Source organism: Macaca thibetana, chromosome 6 (assembly GCF_024542745.1).
Source record: "Macaca thibetana thibetana isolate TM-01 chromosome 6, ASM2454274v1, whole genome shotgun sequence".
In the NCBI taxonomy this organism is placed as follows: Eukaryota; Metazoa; Chordata; class Mammalia; order Primates; family Cercopithecidae; genus Macaca; species Macaca thibetana.
The window spans coordinates 58,531,223-58,551,708 of record NC_065583.1 but is presented as its reverse complement, the minus strand read 5'-3'; the positions used below and the strand labels follow the sequence as shown (position 1 = coordinate 58,551,708).

Below are 20,486 nucleotides of genomic sequence, written 5' to 3'. Positions count from 1 at the left end.
AACACAAGTTCCAGACCAAGGTGATGATCTTCTGTTTTACTCCTATTCTGGGTCTTCTCCCACCACCCTGTGATTATGCAAGCCAGAAACCCAAGAGGCATGCTTGATTTCACCCCTTCCCTCACTAACCACATCTAACCCGTCACTTGGTCCCGCCCTTCATTTCTCTAGAATTCCTCCATGGTTCTCCATCCTCAACCTCGTTTGGGCTGCCACATTGCCCTCGCGAACTACTGCAGTAGTCTCCGAACTGATCTCCTTGTGTCTGCTTTGAACTTGCTCCAGTCCATTCTCTAGTTGGCAGCCAGAATCATGTTTTTCAAAACACAATTCTACTCTGTCCCACTCTGCTTAAACTCCCTCAATAGCTTCCCATTGAGTTTTAGATAAAGCCAGAATTCCTATCTGTTCTTCCCAGGTATCATTGGGCACCCCGGGCCCTCCAGCCTCCTCATTCCCGCTTCTTTCGCTACGTTGGCCTTCATTTAGGTCTCTGAACCCTCCAGGCTCCCTCTGGCCACAGACTTTCCACCTGGCTAGCTCCCTCTGCCTACCCCTAGCCTCTGAGAGCCTTTCTGCCTCCTCTGATGAGGCAGTAATCCCCTAGTAAATGATTTTATTTACACAGTTGACAATAGAGGTTTGATGTACATTTTTTTTTTCTTAAAATATTGGACCACTTTTATTTTCTTAGGTAATAACTATATTTCTTTAAAGTGTTCAGCTTTAGGATAGTTCCTGGATGTCATTATGTACAGAATAAAGTTTAAAAATTAAACTTCTGAACCATGAGATAGATTGGTTCCCATTCAAGTAATCCATTCACATTTTACCTACTCTAATGACTGGAATGTAGTAGAATATACTCTGCACCCCTGGCCTCCCTTCCTATCTCCTATAATAATGTAGCTATGTTTTCAAGTTTGGCAGGATGGCTTCTGTTGGAAATTTGCCCTTTTAAGTTAGGAAGACAGACCCCCATCTTACTGCTCTCTTTCGAAGCTAGTCTAATAGAACAAGTAGACTCAAGACAACTTGGACTAAATGCACTGTAAACCACAATGGAAAAACTGCAGTGAGGTATTCCCAGTAGAAATCTTGGAATTCCTTCAAGTATATTGAGATTTTGTTAGAAATTGAATTGCCAGTGTAATCCATCTTCCTCGTGAGAAAACATTCAGATAAAGAGCTGAGGCCCAGCAGCATTAACCATTAGAACATCCCTTAAATCAATAAGCTACAAATCTGGCCGCACATTCCTGCCGCGCCTGGTGGTGCGCTCAAGTGGCTTTAGGCTGAAGCAGCATGACTGATAGCACATCCTCAACCAGGCAAACGCCTGGCGATGCAGATTCCTGTGTTTACCGTAAGCCTTGCCTTGTTCCATTCTACAAAATGCAATTATTGTTTCACATAAGACAAGCAGTTTTTCTTTCTTTCTTTTTTTTTTTTCCAGATTTTCCAAATGTGGTTATTGAAGGAGTCCTCCATGGGATATTTTACCCTCATCTACACCCCAGGTAGAAATCCTACATGGCTAAAAGAAGCAGAAGCAAGTTTCGAAGTCACAGTCAAGGAAATCAATACTTACCAAATTAATCTAAACGCTATGATATATAACAGCTCTAGCTAGTGGTAAAGTGTACAGTCCCAGCTTAATTCAGGGCAGGGACATTTCCATTAGAACGGTGCTCTTAAAAATAGAAACTGAACCAGGGCGGTGGTCAGTCTAAGGCCAAGTGTTTAAGAAGTAGAGTGTAACTGCCAGCATAGAAACCCACGAAAAGGAGGCCACAGGATATTCCTGGGAGCACTGAGTGTAGCAAAACAAAGCTACTCTCTGCTTCAGTTGCACCATTTGCTAATTGGAAATCATATCCTGAATCATACTGAGACTGATCAACTTTGGTAGCTTTTTTGTTCAGATCTTATGACACACTACTCTTCTCACCATGAGATTTTCTCAGCCAGTGATAGTACATTCTGAAATGCTGGCACCAGGAGACGGTCACAGACACACACTGCTAAATGTGAAGATGGAACTAAACTGGAAGTTAAATTATACTGACAATATTATGGCATTTTTAAAGATCATGGCATTTTAATTTACATTAGAGTGGAGTTGCATCATACTCAGGGGTTAGCTTCCAAGGTCAGTACATAGGTAAAATGGGCTATTAGGATGATCCTTGAAAGCCCTTTAGAAGGGTGCCATGTTGGAAACCTGTACATCCACTACAAGTAGCTTTTCCCCCCCATGTTGGAAAAAAAGACTGTTTCTTTGTTTGAAAATCAAGTGGAGTTGTTGGTGTTTGTTTAGGGGTCATTTTGTTAAAAAAAAAAAAAAAAAAAAAAAAAAAAAAAAAAAAAGCACATACCTTTTAACACTAGAATCATAGCCTTGCAAGATGCTTGCCCCGCTAGTGGCAGATGTGAACTGACAAGGAGCGAAGCACCCACCCAGCGGATAGACAGCACCCACCTGGGTTTCCTTGAGGGTGTGCATTCATCATAGGTGGGATCACCACAGGATTTCATGTTATTTTCCTTATGGCTTCCTTTTCACTGACCTCATGTGTTGAGTTAATGTAAGTTAAAGGTGTTTATGATATAATTCCTCTGTACATCATACTTTGAGTAGTAAAGGATAAAAGCATATGTACTACCTATATGTATGTGCTATATGTGGGCATTTCATTGAGATCTAATTAATAGCTAGCCTATTTATGGTTATTCATTTTAATAAGTTCTGTGGGGGGCAAGTATTTAAAATCAAAACTAATAACTACATCATGGTTTTTGATTAGGATCTAAATATTCAGGTTTTAAGCCTGCTGCAAACTTTTAAAGTTATTATAGATTCTGTTACTACATGTTGAAAACAAGCAAGAACAAAATAATCAAGTGTTGTCAACCAAAAATAACTTAATAGTCGGGTATTGGAGATTTTTTTTAATGTTTTTATGTTATTAGCTATTTGGAGTTAAATAAAAACAAAGAACAAGGGAGTTTGTCTTCTGCTCCTAAGATTTCATTGGAAACGTGGTTTGTATCTGTCTACACACACACACACATATGCACACACAAAACCTCTCACACATTCACATAGATGTTTATTTCTAATATGATAAGAGGAGGAGGAGAAATTAGAACCCTTGTAACTGTACATTGCTTGTGGAAGTGTGAAATGGTTGCAGCCTCTGTGGGAAATGGTATAACTTCTTCAAAAAATTAGGCATTGAATTGCTATGTGATTCAGCACTTCCACTTCTGGATATATACCTAAAAGAAGAAAGCAGGGACTCAAACAGCTATTTGTATAATGGTTTGGCTGTGTCCCCAACCAAATCTCATCTTGAATTGATCGTAGTTCCCATAATGACCGCAGGTCGTCGGAGGGACCTGCTGGGAGGTAATTGACTCATGGGGGCAGTTACCCCCATGCTGCTGTTCTTATGATAGTGAGTGAGTTCTCATGAGATCCGATGGTTTTATAAGGGTCTTTTCCCCCTTTTGCTTGGCACCTCTCCTTCCTGCCATCATGTGAAGAAGGATGTGTTTGCTTCCCCTTCTGCCATGATTGTAAGTTTCCTGAGGCCTCCCCAGCCATGTGGAACTGTGAGTCAATTAAACTTCTTTCCTTTATAAATTACTCAGTCTTGGGCAGTCCTTTATAGAAATGTGAGAACGGACTAATACATTTATCCATGTTCATAGCATATATTCATAGTAGCCAAAAGGTGGAAACAACCCAAGTGTCCAGTGATGGAAGAATGTATGAAAAGGAAATTCTGACACATGCTGCAACATAGATGAACCTTGAAGACATTCAGAGACATAAGCCAGTCACAAAAAAGCAAATACTGTATGATTCCATTTCTATGAAGTATCTAGAATAGTCAAATTTATAGAGACAGAAAGTGGAACTTTGGTTGACAGAGGCTGGGGGAAAAGAGGAAATGGGGAATTAGTGTTTAATAGGTTTCAGCTGGGGAAGATGAAAACGTTCTGGAGCTGGACGGTGGTGATTGTTGCTTAACAAGGTAATGTACTTAATGCCATAGTATTATACACTAAAAATGGTTAAAATAAATTTTATGTCATGTATATCTTACCACAGTAAAAACAATAAAGGCTTTTGAATGAGTGCAGGCTCAGAGAATAAGGGTGTAGTGATCAAGTAACACTGTCTGTCATGGGGTGCAGGAGAGCTTTTGGCACACGTACCAGTTAGTGGTCTCACATCCCTGGCAACCTCTACAATCCTAAAACAGTAGTTCTAAACCAGAGATTTGCATCAGAATCAGTTGGGATTCTGAATCAATAAATCTGGCCAGAGACCTGTCCTTGGGTAGTTAAAAACACCACCGAGTTGACTCTGGTACACACCTGTATTAGTGACCACCAATTGAGGGAGATGGTTTATGACCTACCCTTTAGCCATCTCCTTGAATTATTTATTGACTTTTGTAAGTCCTTCAGAATCCAGTACCAAGAGAACATCTGTTCAACACTTGGGGGTGTTATATGAGGCCACAGAAAGAGACTCTGCAGAAGCAGGAAGGACAAGTTTGGGTAGTGGTCTCAATAGATGCCCTATACATAATTGGGAAGTTGTATATTCATTCATTCACTCGTTTGTTCAATGAAATGCATTTGGGTTCCCCCACTGGATTAAGGCACTGTGTTAATTACCTAAAGAATACAGATGTAATCCTTGCTTTCTGGAATTGTTGGTCATTTACTAGGAAGGGTTTTTTCATCTTAATGAATTGGACATAAAGTTCAGTGATTAAGGCTATTTTCCTCCAGTCTCTCTGCTCCTTGCAAGTAATCATTTTCATTTTGGCTTTGTTTTGGTTTTTATTCTTGATGATAATTACAGATTTTGAATTCAGCAGATTTTGAAACCAGGGAAGTAGCAGGCACTAACTCAAAACCAAAATGTCTGCAACGTTTGTTTTCTGTCTGTGCAGATACATAGTGACAGACTGGATTCTGATGAGGGCGAAGGGGCATCTATTTTTGTGTGATGGGAAGGAGGGCATATTATATATGTTAAGTCATTGGAATACACCTAATTTACTAGAAAAAAAATTTGTGTCCTAAGAGTGTGATTGTAAATCTGGTCTATAGAATGTGAACCATTTTCTGTCTTCATTATACTTAACAGTAGTTACAGCAACATCATTGGTGTCCCTAGCTACAATATTCTACGTCATTTAGATACTCCTATGTACTCCTATGTACTGAGTTTCTACTGGATGTCATATGTTGTTGGACTAGGGTTTTGCATATTTTATCACGTTAAGTTCTTTACGGAGTAGTTTTTAGTGCCCCATTTTATTGAAGAAGAAATTGAAGATCAGAGCCATTAATAAAAATAGTAGCTAACATGAATGAAGACTAGTTTAGGGGTCAAGAGGCACTGGGCTAAATCGTGTTCATGGACTATCTCATTGAAGCTTCACAACATCTTTAAAGATGTGTGTATTCTTATTCCACATTATAGTGAGAAAAAGGAAGCTTAGAGAAGTGAAATAACTTGACCAAGGATACCAGTTAATAAGGGATCTGGATTTGAATCTTTCATCTACAGAGCTTGGGCGAATCCACTCCCTAATCAGCCTCACAATAGAATTGTATTTATGTGTTTTTTTGGAGACGGGGTCTCCCGCTGTCACCCAGGCCGGAGTACAGTGTCATGATCTCGGCTCACTACAGTCTCCACCTCCTGGAAACAAGCAATCATCCCACCTCAGCATACAAAGTAGCTGGGACTACAGGCACATGCCACTACGCCCAGCTAAGAGAGAGAGAGAGACAGATCTTATGATATATATAATATACATATATATCTTAGTATTTTCTGTAGAGACAGGGTTTCACCATGTTGCCCAGGCTAGTCTTGAACTCCTGGGCTCAAGCAATCCTCCCATCTCAGCCTCCCAAAGTGCTGGGATTATAGTTGTGTGGCCTATGTGCAATTCCGAACCAGACATGAATGCTTAAGTCAGAAAGAACTAGTATTGCAATAGCTGCTAATATTTCCACAATGTTATAAATTGCAAAGTGCTTTCCAATCTCACTTGATTAAACAAAGCTCCGTGCTAGCAGCAGCCTCCTCCCAGGGCTCTCTGATTTCATTTTTACTGCAGTCCATTCTTGACACAATAACCAAGGTGATCTTTTTAAAATGTTGATCAGATCACATCACTTTCTTGCTCAAAGTTCTCCAGTAGATTCCATTCCCACTAAGAAAAACATTTAAATTTCTGCTGCCCTCTCTAAATTCTTCCTACATTCTTCCTACAGGTGCTCACTGGCAACAGTGGCCTTTCAGTTCCTAGAACATGCCAACCTTGGTCTCTCCACAAGACCTTTGGACCTACCAGTCTCTGCCTGAAACCCTTTTCATCCCTCTTCAAAAGCTGGCTCATTCTTACCCATTAGGTACCAGCTTAAATGTCACCTTTTCAAAGAGTTCCTCTTCAGTCACCCATCTAAAGTAGCACCCTAGGCCCCACTCCAAACCATTATTCTATTGTTACTTCCTTCAGAGCTGCTATGACCATCTGAAGTTATCCTGTTTATTTGTGTACTTGTTACTGCCTTTCTCCTTCAAAGAATGTGAACTCCATCAGAGCAGGGGTAGCATCTGACTTGTGGACGGTTTCTCCAGTGCGAGACCCAGAGCCAGTGTTAAGAACAACTGTTGAATGGGTGAGGGGATGGCAGCCTATGTTCTGGCCCCCAGTTCAGTGCTGGCTGCAAATTCTGTAGCAGGGGTTTCAGAACTGTGCTTTGAGTAAATGACCTTGAAATCAGGACCAGCTAACATCTTCCCAGATTCCAATTGTGATTTGTTACGTCCTCCTTGTTCTGAAAACAGTGACTGTCTATAGTTTGCTCACCAGTCTGACACAGAGTGGTTAATGGATTATGTAACTACATATTTGGATGATCTCTTAAATGTGTATTCTTTTTACAAATACCTAAGCTAATTCAGTGATTACAAACCATAGCTTTGTGACACCCCAGGGCAGTGGTTTTCAAAGTGTGGACTCTGGGGCCGGGCGCGGTGGCTCAAGCCTGTAATCCCAGCACTTTGGGAGGCCGAGACGGGCGGATCACGAGGTCAGGAAATTGAGACCATCCTGGCTAACACGGTGAAACCCCGTCTCTACTAAAAATACAAAAAACTAGCCGGGCGAGGTGGCTGGCGCCTGTAGTCCCAGCTACTCAGGAGGCTGAGGCAGGAGAATGGCGTAAACCCGGGAGGCGGAGCTTGCAGTGAGCTGCCATCCGGCCACTGCACTCCAGGCTGGACGACAGAGCAAGACTCCGTCTCAAAAAAAAAAAAAAATAAGTGTGGACTCTGAACCAGTAGCATCAGCATCACCCAGGAACTTTGTACAACTTTTCATGCCCTATCCCAGACTTGCTGAATCAGGCAGTCTGGAAATCTGACTAACCCTCCGGGTGATTCTGATGCACCATAAAGTTTGAGAACCACAGTCCTGGGGCACTTCAAATTATTTTCATGTTGTGCATTTTAAAATGTTCGATTTCTTTTTAATTAGAAAAAAACAAACAAAAAAACACCTCAATACTTCTAGAAGGAGCAGGCACAAAATCAAACAATGCCAGCATGGCTACTGCAAGAGGCTGGTGACTTTGTAGTGGGGGTTTCAGACATGAGCCACCCTTTAAAGCAACAGTCCAGTGCTCAGCAACTCAAGCAAATATCAAGATGATTGGACAAAATAAGTACGGTATTTTAAATGTAATAAAAAATAAAAGATACCATTCACTTAGAAATTGTCATCTTTTACACGAACTTTCATACCTAGTATAGTAACTTTTCTTCATCACAGCAGGCAACATGGTGTTTTTCTGAAACCTTGGTATCTTTCCAAATTCGACCTTGGTAAACTAGAATCCTTGCCCTTATGAAACTTACAGAATAATGTGATATTGGCTGGATAAATACTTGAACAATTGTAATTATAAAGTATGTGTTAAGTGTCATTAAGGAAATAAAGAGGTTTACTTGTACATAGGTAAGATACCTAGATTTGGGCAGGCCAGGGCCCTTCTCTGAGATAGTGACACTGAAGTTGAGACCTAAAGAATATAGGAGTAATTAGCCAGGAAAAGCAAAGGAGAAAGGGAAGGGTGGTTGCAGGGACATCAGCAAGTTACAAAGCCCCAAATCAGAATACAGCTTCAGTCAAGGTCCTGAAGGAAAGTCAGTGAGCCTGGAGGATAACGAGGGGCTGGAGCCAGCAGAGAGCACCTCGCACAAGGCTTGGAGCCAATTCAGGAGTTCTGAAGTCTTTGTAAGAGAGGCTATGCTTCAAGCAGACATGGTTAAATCAAGTCTGGAGTTTCTCTGCTCCAGGCTGACCAGTTCTTCCTCCTTTACCCTGGACATTTTGTCAGAGTGCAGCTCCTGGTGTCCAGAAAAGGCACCAGAAGCAGGCTTGTCCTTTAAGACCAGAGAAGAAAAAGGGTCATTTTCATATAGAGATATCTGGATCCTGGAAATAGATGCAGGATATCTATAACAGGACATAATGTTACCACCTCGGACAGACGGCGACTGTAGTTTTAACAGCGCTTTGAAGGCCCACCGTGCTCCAGGAAGGAAGTCCTTCACATGCTCTGAAAAGTTAATGGGGGTGGAAGGGTACCTGACTGCTAATAAAACTTTAAAAGTGGGTGATAGAAGGGGTTTTGGTAAGTTGGGTCCTCCAAATCCTCCAAATCTGTGAATCCTCTGCATCCTAATCTAACTAGGGTGGGAATTTTTTTTTTTTTTTTTTTTTTTTTTTGAGACTGAGTCTTACTCTGTTGCCCAGGCTGGAGTGCAGTGGCATAATCTCGGCTCACTGCAACCTCCACCTCCTGGGTTCAAGTGATTCTCCTGCCTCAGCCTCTCGAGTAGCTGGGACTACAGGTGCCCACCACCATGCCCAGCTAATTTTTGTATTTTCAGTAGAGATGGGGTTTCACCATATTGGCCAGGCTGGTCTCAAACTCCTGACCTTGTGATCTGCCTGACTCGGCCTCCCAAAGTGCTGGGACTACAGGCATGAGCCACAGCGCCCGGCCTAGGGTGGGATTTTAAAATTAATTTTGTATTAACTCTTACTATTTGTCAGATGGTCTTTTTTTCTGACTTAATTCCTAGTACTAGTCACTCCAATTCTGCATCAATGCCAGTTGTTTTTCCACCACTCTAGAATGTCAGTAACACTAGCAAACCTTGGAGGAACTTATGTTATATCACACCTAAAACTTACTCTTGGCCAAAATCTTAAATCCACAAGATGAATTACAGACTTAAGTAAAAGCCGTTATGTACTTAATGGCACCACAATTTTCCATTACAAATACTGTTTTTAATTCTTCCTTAATTTGAAAAAAAAAAAAAAAACAGTGGTTGAGGGGGCTTTGAATTTCTAAGCTTTCTAGATCAAAGATTTCTTCAGCTCTCTGGATTATAGGAATGTTGAAAAACAAAAACAAATCATTTTCCTGCTGTAAAATCCTTGCCATGTTTTTGTCTTTATGTAATTCAAAACGGCTGAACTGAGAAATGAGGTTGGTGAGTCCTGTTCAAAACCTAAAAATTCATCAGAAATAAAGTAATTGATAATTCCGAAAGTGTCATTCCAACTAATTGACCCAAAAGTAAATTGTACTGAACCCTTATTTGATGATCCAGAAAATTGCTAAAGAGCACTTATAAGAGAACAAAATAAATTATGGCTAAGAATACCAAAATATTTTAAAGTGTTGATTAAAGTGATTCAAGACTAAATTATAATAATTTGGGCTTGGTGGTGGTGTCCAGTGTAAATTTTCCTCTGATTCCACATCCGCCCACAACTATAAATGTTTCTTTTTAGTAACGTGATCTGCAAAACAGTGAACTATTTATTTCAAAAGCTTTTGCAGAAAACATTAGACTATAAAAAGTAACAGTTCCTATTTTCATAGTCATCAGTTTGCTCATGGTTTCTGTATGAGGCCTGACCCTTGGTGTACAAGAAATAAACTGTTTTTAGCAGGGGTATGTCCTTAGCTCTTGGTCATCTGGCATGATAGATAACATGATAATTTACCACTGGTGCACTAGTGGGCTCAGAATTTCAGCACTTCCCAAATGAAGCACTTTTTGCCTTGTCACTAGAGAGAAATCATGTATGCTCACAGTAGTGGAAAACCTAGATGGCATGTGTGGTGTAAAGCGCATGTCCTTCTGCATGGGGGAGAGTGCTGGCTATGTGCTCTTGGACACTGAGATGTAAAGCACTTTTGCATGTACAAGAGGTCATTTGTTTCCGATTTTTCCTCCATGTTATCTTCATTTAAAATTAAAAAGAATTGTTTTCTTTTTCTAATTATTAAAAAGAAATGCACGCTAGAGAAAAATTAAAAACCAAAAAAAGTAAAAATATAGTTTAAAAATCCCACCATTTGCATTTACTTATGTGAATTTGCATTTTGTTGCATTTGCTTTATGAGAATGTGTTTACATAATTGAGATCATGCTGCATACAGAATTTCTGCTTTTTCTTTAAAACAATCATTTTCTCATGTTACTCAGTTCTCTAACATCAGTCTTAATGAATGCATACTATTCTATTATGGGATGTGTGCTTTACAACCATTTTGGGACATTGAAGTTGCTCCCAGTATTTTGCTATCATAAATATTCTGCAATTCACATCTTTACACATAAAAAATTTTCAGTATTGCTATATTTGGTAAAGACTTTAGGTTGCAAGTCAAAGGAAATCAGTTTGCCTTGGCTTAAGAAAAAGGAAAATGTATTAGTTTACAGAGCGAAAAGCTAAGTGTGGATTAGCTTTGGGCACAGCTGGACACAGCAGCTAAATGATGTTTTCGGAACCTTTCTGTCTTCTGGGCCACTTCTTTCTGTGCTGACTTCGCTCTTAGGCCTGTTCCTTTATATTCTCTTTCAGAAAGACGGCAGCTCTTTCCCAATCATTCCGGAAATCCAATGATGGCTCATTCACATGACTGAGGTCCAGCACCTAGGTCTGAGCCAGTCACTGGAGCCAGGGCAAGGGAATGTTCTGGATGGCCAACAGGACAGCCCTGCTCCCTGTCCCACCTCCCTTGCTCTGTTCATCTGGCCCCTTTGCTGTTTCCTGAACCCACCCAGCCTGCCCATCACTGATGACCACTGTTCTTGTCCCCTCTGCCTTCACACAGTTCCCCCACTGTCCCCACGGCTTGGTGCTCCCTCACTTCCTTCAGCCCCCACTGACCACCCCTTCACTGTCTATTCGCTTTCCCTGACTTCACTGACTTATTGCTTCCTGATGTTGTGTTATATATTCATGTAGTATAATTTGTCACTTTCACAGGAACCACAAGGGGTGACACTATTTGTTTGCAGCTCTATCCCAGCCTATATTATTGATAATATTTATCAAGTGAGTTAATTAATGAGTCTGCCAGGCCAGGTGTGTACCCATCTGTAGGCTCAGCTCACCCTAAGGACTAGAGCTAGGTGAGGGAAGGATGTGATTTCTCAAAAGAAAAATAAGAAATTGGGCAGCCATCACCAGAGCAAGCAGACTAAATGCTGGGCTGACTGAAACACTCATGTCCCTTACAATTTTGGATCACTTTCTAAAGCCAATCCCAGGAGTGAGAAATTCCAAGGTTATGAATGTTTGGGTTTCCTGATAAGGACTGCTTCCACTTTTAGCCCCCCTATAAAAATTCTCCTTATAGCAGATAAAATAATAATTCTTAGACACAGATCACATCATGCCCCTCCCCAACTTCAAACAGATAACCTTTCCGTGTACCATGACCAAAGACACACCTTGGCACCCAGGCCCAAACTGGTCCAGTTTCAGCCTCACCTGTGACCGCACCCCCATCCCGCTCCCCTTTTCGCACCAGGCTCTAACACACTGGTTTTCTCTTCTGCCCTGGAATTCCCTCATCCTTATCTTGGGACCTTCATATTTTCTCTTCCTTCCTCCTGGAAGGCCCTTCTTGCTGCTTCCTACCTTTCCTTCAGGCCTTAGCACAAATGCCATCCCTCAAGAGGCCCAAGAGAACCAAGAGGGCCCCAAGAGGCCTTGCACTCCAACAATGCTTCTCTCCCAGCCTCTCCAGCAGACATGGAGAGATATATATATATATATTTTCACAGCACTCATCACCCTTTGTACTTGTTTCCTTGTTTATTCTCTGTCTTCCCCCACTAGACTGTAAGCCCCATGAGGCCCTGTTCTGTCCATTGTTGTATCCTCAAAAGTCAAACTGGTACCTGGCAGATCAAAGACCCTCAAAAAGTATTTGTTGGAAAAAAATTAACAAATTGCTGTCCAAGAGTGTTGTAGCAATTTGCGAATCAGCAGTGGGAATACTCAATTCATCTCTCATTGAGGCAATTTTCTTAGAATACAACTCGAGATGGATCCTCACTGCATGAGTCCTGGATGAGAAGCAATGGCACTGTTTTCTAACAGACAACACTTCCCATCTGAACAGAGATCAAGCACACTCTATTATAGCCAGGTATGTTATGACAAGGCCCCAGTAGAATTTCACTTTCCCATTAGTTATTTTTTTAAAAAAGGATAGGGTCTTGCTATGTTGCCCAGGCTGGAGTGCAGTGGCAATTCACAGGTATGATCCCACTACTGACCAGCACAGAAGTTTTGATCTGCTCTGTTTCCAGCCTGGTCCAGTTCACCCCTCCTTAGGCAACCTGGTGGTCCCATGCTCCCCGGTGGCCACCATATTGATGCCAAACAGTACAGATACCCAATCAGTATAGCTCACTATAGCCCCGAATTCCTGGGCTTCAGCAGTCATCCCACCTCAGCCTCTTCAGTAGCTGGGACTGCAGACATGTGCCACCACACCTGGCCTCATCTAGTTTAAATATAGCCTGAGTGGGTGGTGGTGGTGGTGGTGTTGTTTGAGACAGGGTCTCACTCTGTTGCCTGGGGCAATCACAGCTCACTGCAGCCTTGACCTCCTGGACTCAAGCGATCCTCCCACCTCAGCCTCCTGAGTAACTGGAACTATAGATGTGCACCAACATGACCAGCTAATTTTGGTTTTTGTAGAGACAGGGTCTCACTGTTGTTGCCCAGGCTGGTCTCAAACTCCTGGGCTCGAGCAATTCTCCTGTGTCAGCCTCCCAAAGTGCTGGGATTACAGGCGTGAGCCACCATCCCCAGACCTTATAGCCTGAGTCTTAATCCCCTTATGTAAGTAATAAAAAATATTCCTATTGCAACTGGGCTCAAGATAACTTTCTAAAAATGTTACACTGAATAACAATAAGTAAATAATCAGCTTAAGTATATGAGATGTGGATGGGCATAATTTCTGAGTTATCTAATTGTGTTTATAGTTTGATTTATAAAATCTTTCTAATCTGTTCATTGTTAATGCTAAAGTGTGTGTATTTTTGTATATTTTTTAAAGAACTTTACATTTTTAAGAAGTATTGCAAAAAGAGTTGATCTATGTAAAAAAGTATTTAATATAAAGAACAGCAAAGCACCTTTTTGTTAGGAAGAAATCTCTATGACATATCTCAGATTACACTAGTCAAATTTCCCTTTACCTGAATTTCTGTTTGGATACAAAATAATAAACTCAATATCCTCATCTGTTTCAGACAAATCTTCAGCATTACCCAATATGGGGATCATAATGAATTCAGAAAAAAACATTATTGCATTAAAAAAATAGCCAATTCAAAGTTTTTTTACTTTAGAAATAGTACCACTTGAGGAAGTGTATATATTTAAGTTGAAAGTCCCTAAGCAGTTGGTTTACTAAAGTTCAAGCAAACTAAAGGCTGATGGTTTGATTTTTATAACTTTCCTGTGATCTGGGATAGAAAATAGAAAGTAAAAAAGGAAAAAAACAAAACAAAGCAAATAATTGAAAGACACCACACACACACACACACACACACACACACACACACACCCCGCCACACACACACACACACCCCGCCACACACACACACACCCACACACACACACACCCCCCGCCACACACACACACACACACACACACACACACCCCCCGCCAAAGCGTATCCTTGTTTTCTGCCAGTTGTGTCACCAGTCAGCGACCTCAACCACAAAAGGCGTTTTCACATCTATCTTGCCACTGTTGACAATTGAGCAGTTGGTGAGTGGACGGTCGTGCCCATCAGTTGCTTGGAGCTCTATGGAGTGCACCACTGTCTGGTGAGGGAAAAGTAGACACGTGGTTTAATTCTGACCAGCAGCTATAGCAATCCAAAGGTTAAACCAAAGCCAACTCCAAAAGCCCAAGTGGGAAGGAAATAAGGTTGGTTTGTTTGTTTTTTATGACTACTAAGATCACGCACGCTAACTGTAGAAAACTTAGAATATTTAGAAAATATAAACATAACATAATAAAATTCACCCATGACCTTCTTACTCAGAGACCACACTGGTATATTTCCTCACTTCTTTTTAAATACGCATTTTATATTCTAAAAAAGTAGATGTTTTTGTAAACACCCAGCTCTAGTAAAAGGCATTTCCATTCACCTGGTTAACAGTTAACATGAAGTCTGAGTCAGTTTCAGCTCCATGCTATAATAGGTCTTCACATGTATGGGCCAGAAAGCAGATTCAGAAATGGACCTAGTTCTAGGTTTGTCCATTTAAAGGCGACCCAAGTCATTAACCTATAAGTTGAGCCCAATACTAATGTAACCAGCCCCCTACACTGCTGTGAATGCGCCTTTCTCTACCCTGGAAGGCTTCACAAGCCCAGCAGTACCGTAGTTCACACTGAAGGAAGTTAGGACTGGTCGAGGACCAAGAAAGTAGGTTTTTGGTGGGTTTCCCAAATAGCCTTGAGGCTACTAGCTCAGTTCCCAAACTTGTGTTGGATAGAATCAGAAGAGCAGTTAGTTGTGAAGGAACTGCGGTAAGCAAGACTGGTTTATTTACATTTGGATGAGGGAGGCAGAATAAGTCACATGGAAACAAAATAAAATGAAACTTAGAAGAGGGCAAGGGAGACAAGGATGGTCCAGGCCTGGGGTGGGCAGACTTTACAGTAACCAGTTTAGGAGCTGAGAGAGCTACTTTAGGCATCCGTGAGGCAGAAATGTTGAAAAACAGAGGGAAGGAGGGTGTTACGAAGTGTTTCTATGGGTTGTGAATTGGACTGCTTTGACATTCTTTGAGACCCAACAGTATAGATTCAAATTCTCTTCGATAATCTTTAGTTGCTGTACCATGTCTCTGTGAATGTAACCTGGGTGTCTGAGCTGAACCAGATGGGATTCTGGGGTTGTTTTGTTTTGCTTTGTTTTTAACTATTTTTAATTCTGGTAAGAAACACATAACATAAAATGTGCCATCTTACTCATTTGTAAGTGCACAGTGCAGTGGTGTTGAGTATATTTACACTGTTGTGCAACAAATATCCAGAATTTTTCATCTTGCAAAACTGAAAGCCTTATTAAATACAACATCCCATTTACCCCTATCCCCAGCCCCTGGCAACTACCATTCTACTTTTTGTTTCTATCAATGAGACCACTTTAGATATTTTATATAAATGAAATCATACAGTATTTGTCTTCCTATGACTGGTTTATTTCACTTAGCATAATGTCCTCAGAATATCTTTCCTTTTGAAGACTGAATAATATCCCATTGTGTGTATATATGGGGTCCTGGTATATTTTGGTTCCATTAAAAAGGGCTTTACATTTATATCAAGTAGTAAAATAAATCAACTTAAGCCCTTAATTTCTCCTTGTCAAGTCCCTAGCTACTGCACCAATGACCCTAATAATTAAAATGCCATACCATATATAATTTATTCCCCTTTGAAGAGGCCAGTCAGCTATATAATGGATCTCTAACAAGCATATTTTAAGATTAAAATAAATTATTGAAAGTACTCTCAATAAAAATATGAAGCTTTGAAAGGAAAAAAGTGTATCAATTTACCATCCCATCGATGACTTTTCCAAATACCACATGTTTGCCGTCCAACCAGGTGGGCTTGGTCAAGGTGATAAAGAACTGAGAGCCATTGGTGTCAGGCCCAGCATTGGCCATACTGACCCACCCAATGCCATAGTGCTTCAGCTTGAAGTTCTCATCTGGAAATGTCTCACCATAGATGCTCACACCTGAGACAAAACAAGGAAGAGAGTCAACAGATGTCTTCCAAAAGTCAACTCTTCAAAGGGTTCATAAGGCCTTAGAGGAATCAGTTATTGGAACCCTATAGGAGGTAGGGATGGGGAATACATGTTCAAACATAAGGAGAAGTGAAGGAGGGAATAAAATTAACTCCTTAAGGAAGCAGGGCACTAGGGCGTAAAATGAACAAAGAAAGCCTTAAATATGGCACAGGATGGCGGGATGCTCTCTGGCCTCAAAACAAGGGCCAAACCTTGATCAAGCAGGACCATGATTTCGCTCTGAAGTAAGAAGGAACTGAAGGTCAGGAAAACATCCTAAAGCCAGATGAAAAGGTGTGTGAGCCATCCTAGTGGCTGTGTACCTGTTTCCTGAGGCTGAAAGCTCAGGACAGCCCTGTGACTTATCCAGGATTGGGTGTTACTCAGCACCCAACCAGGATGCACCAAGCATTCAATATACACCCACAGTGAATTCTCATAACAGCCCTGAAGAGTAGGTATTCTCTGTCCTGTTTTACAGTGGAAAACAGAGGTTACAAAACTTGAAAACAGCAGAGCAGAATTTGAACATCTGACTTTCTGACTCTAAAGCTGGTGTTTTTTCTTGCCTCAGCACCAAGAACAATAGCAGCTGATCTGGAAGTTGTTGGTCCCAGCAACTTCAGGACCCATCAGGACCCAGAGGATGATGGCAATTGGGAGCACCCAGTGGTCAGCCTTGAACAGGAGAACCAAAGCAAGGCAGGAGGTCTGGAGTTCTAGCAAAGCAGCAGGCAGAGTGGAAGACCTTTATCCACAAACCATGAGAAGGATCTGACCATCCTCCAACACCTCAAGGGTCTGCCAGGCCCATCTCCCCTTCTGCAGGGCCCCTTATCTGTCAGTTGCCAACTTCAAAATTCTGATTCAGTTAGAAAACCCAGAAGTAGGCTGGGAGCAGTGGCTCATGACTGTAATCCCAGCACTTTGGGAGGCCGAGGCGGGTGGATCACAACATTAGGAGACCGAGACCATCCTGGCTAACATGGTGAAACCCCGTCTCTACTAAAAATACAAAAAAAATCAGCCAGGCTTGGTGGTGGGTGCCTGCAATCCCAGCTACTTGGGAGGTTGAGGCAGGAGAATCGCTTGAACCTGGGAGGCAGAGGTTGTAATGAGCCAAGATCATGCCATTGCACTTCAGCCTGGGTGACAGAGTGAGACTGTGTCTCAAAAGAAAAAAAAAAAAAAAAAGCCCAGAAGTGGATATAAGCCAAGCAATTTATAACTGGTTGGTCAGTGACACTTGAAGTGGCCTTGTAGGAGAGTGCTCCTACAGAAGGGTCTAGGCTATATTTAAATTGCCCAAAACATCGTCTCCAAAATTCAGAGAATTTTAAGGCAAGACACACACTGGGCGGGGAAAGTAGTGAGAAAAAAAAAGGTAGCAGAGAAGAGGGCAGAGTGAAGCTCAGTCACCATTCCTGGCGGCACCATTCCTATGGCAGGAAGGTGAGATGCCAGCACCAAGGGCACGGGCACGGGCACCAGCGCTGCAGGGTTTTCCAGTGAGATCCACAAGCATCCTCAGCAAATCCCATTGCCTGGGGTAACCTAAATGCCTTCCTCCACTCCAGTCTACATTCCCATACCTCTCAGCACTTTTGTAAGAACTAAAAATAATCTTCACAAAGTGCCTGGCAAATCAAAGCACCTAATAGCAGTCATTTTTTTTGTTATAAATGAACCATTGCAATAAACATAAAATTAGAAATAGTGCTTGAAAATGTCCTGTTGCTTTAAAAATAGACAACAAATATCCACCCAAACCAGTATTTGTTGAATTAAAAATCTTAAATCTAAAGTAAATTTAAACTCTTTGGAGTTACATATATAGTGTATGTTCAAGAAAAGAACTCACTATACTTTTAAGAGAAAACAGTGTATGGAGCTGGATAGCTATAATCCTCAATGAGAAACAATAAGCCGAAGGAGATTTGAAACTCTCTAAATTTAACTATTTCTACTTTATTGAACTCCAACTTTGTTTATAAGAGTCAGTTCGCATTACAATTCTGACAACTCAGCTATTACTTTAACTTTAAAACATTATTAGTTCCCAGCTTTGTCCAAAGGACAGCAAATAGTAAGCTTGGGTCCTGACAAAGCCACCACCCTGTAAACTCAGACACTGGATTCAGTCCTCCTGTTCCCAAGTTACCTAAGTAGAATTTGCTTTCTCCAACCCATCATTTTAGAACAGAAAAAAGAAAACACAGAGCCAAGAGTGTGAGTCACTTTTTTGCAGGTTAAACCTTAAAAGTTCTCTTGGACTTGTTTTTTGGTTTTGTTTTTTGTCAATATGATGAAAGATTTTGAAAGAAGGAAGAAAGTGCACTGTGACCCTGCTGCTAACTCTAGTCTCACCCTCCTGGTGTGAGGCCCGTTTTCTACCTGCAATGCCCACCTCTGTAGCGCGCTGCCATCCCAGGGGAATGCAGCTTCACGTTCCACACCTTTTCCTTCCTACGGAAGATATTTTTCTGTATGGCTACTGACTAGTAGTCTGGTATTTTAATAACTGCAAAATGAATACAGCTCGATTATGGAAAGACAATAAACACCAAAACAATCCTGCTTAAAATGAGGACGCCTCCCTCATACCTGTCGAGATGCTGCTAGAGATGAGTCCCCCAAACTCCATGCTTCTTAAAGAGGTAGAGTCGTCTTTACAACTGTGTTCCTTAGCTCTGGATTTCAGTGGACTGGGTTCATATACTGGCTTAATCTTAGGTTTCGGTTTGGTAAATGGGAAAGGAAAAAATGCAAAGACATTACCCCCAGTGCCATCTCCAGCGGTGATGTCACCTCCTTGAATCATGAAATCCTTGATGACACGATGAAACTTGCTTCCTTTATATCCATATCCTTTCTAAAGAGATTATTTCAGTTGAATAACAAGTAACAGAGGCCATACTGAAAGATAAACTCAGTGTTGATCTAGAAAGGACAAACTGAGAAAATTAAATAAAATGTCTGCAGAACTTGATTATGTCCCAGCTATGGTTTACTGAGAGAAATTTATCATTAGCTGACCAAAAAATAAATATGTAAGTAAAGTATTAATGTGAATAAGTTAAAAGAGAGCAAACCATATTTTCTTTTCTTTTTTTTTGAGAAGGAGTCTGTTTCGCCCAGGCTGGAGTGCAGTGGCACAATCTCGGCTCACTGCAAGCTCTGCCCCTAGGGTTCAAGCCATTCTCCTGCCTCAGCCTCCCGAGTAGCTGGGACTACAGGCACCTGCCACCACGCCCGGCTAATTTTTTTTTATTTTTTATTTTTAGTAGAGACGAGGTTTCACCATGTTAGCCAGGACGGTCTCGATCTCCTGACCTCGTGATCTGCCTGCCTCGGCCTCCCAAAGTGCTGAGATTACAGGCGTGAGCCACCTCGCCCGGCCCCTTATTTTCACTTGATGATTATTTTCTCCGAATTTCCAGAAGCCTAAGGTCACTGAGTGCCCAGATAATACATATTTTATTGGAAAATAAAGTCAAATGTGGTAAGGTTCATCTGAGATACTAACTGAATACTTATTTTCTCAGAAGACATCTTTATATTTGTCTTAAAAGAAAGAAGATCCAGTTGAAAGGAAATAAAACTGAGACATACCTCTCCTGTTGCTAGAGCAACAAAATTTTCTACCGTCTTGGGCACAACTTTTCCAAAGAGGCCAATCACAATTCTGCCAACATCTCTGTCTCCAATCCTCACATCAAAGAAAACCTGTGTGCAGTGGAAAGGCAAAGTGGAAGGTTATAAGGTGGAAAAGCACAAATATAAGGTAAGCCAAAATTAAAATCTGAGAATTGACCCACATACAAAAGCCCTGCCCATCAGTATTTTATAAAGGAGCATGACATCAATTAAAGGTACTTTAAAACTATTGCGTGGGTGCATCTCACTCACAAATATTCATTCAACAAACATTAAACACCACCCATGGGCCTGGCACTGTACCAGGTATTGAGTTTAAAGGCTGACTCAATTCTGTCAGGGTTGGCCAATGAAGTCTTCAGTAATTCTTCTCTTCCCATACCCCAGAGAAACACTGCTGCTACTTCCCATTTCCTGGCTTTATGGATGAAGATTAGAATAGAAAATGTTGCTCTCTTAGAAAGTAATGCTCTCTAATCTTGGCAGGACCAAAAAAAAAAAAAAAAAAAAAAAAGATTGTGAGGGAACAGGCTAACCATCCAATTTTTTTTTTTTTTTGTAA

At 41.2% G+C, this 20,486-nt stretch overlaps 2 protein-coding genes across 5 annotated transcripts in view; one reads left to right on the top strand and one right to left on the bottom strand.

Annotated features, from left to right (window-relative positions):
* The window catches only part of SNX24 (sorting nexin 24), a 193,649-nt gene extending 174,599 nt beyond the window's left edge, over positions 1 to 19,050 (top strand). For 3 of the 4 annotated variants that reach the window (XM_050795565.1, XM_050795568.1, XM_050795569.1), the window contains 2 exons: positions 1,457 to 1,520; positions 16,842 to 19,050. In XM_050795565.1, coding sequence (XP_050651522.1) covers positions 1,457 to 1,520; positions 16,842 to 16,863 — 86 coding nt within the window. In that variant the 3' untranslated portion in view covers positions 16,864 to 19,050. Of the gene's footprint in view, positions 1 to 1,456; positions 3,007 to 16,841 lie in introns of those variants that run through there. The other variant, XM_050795567.1, reaches the window with a different exon arrangement.
* PPIC (peptidylprolyl isomerase C) overlaps positions 13,531 to 20,486 on the bottom strand; it is a 206,533-nt gene continuing 199,577 nt past the window's right edge. Inside the window, exons 3-6 of the mRNA XM_050795564.1 lie at positions 19,880 to 19,993; positions 19,046 to 19,139; positions 16,029 to 16,213; positions 13,531 to 14,273 (exon numbers count right to left, since the gene is read on the bottom strand). Coding sequence (XP_050651521.1) covers positions 14,145 to 14,273; positions 16,029 to 16,213; positions 19,046 to 19,139; positions 19,880 to 19,993 — 522 coding nt within the window. The 3' untranslated portion in view covers positions 13,531 to 14,144. The remainder of the gene's footprint in view (positions 14,274 to 16,028; positions 16,214 to 19,045; positions 19,140 to 19,879; positions 19,994 to 20,486) is intronic.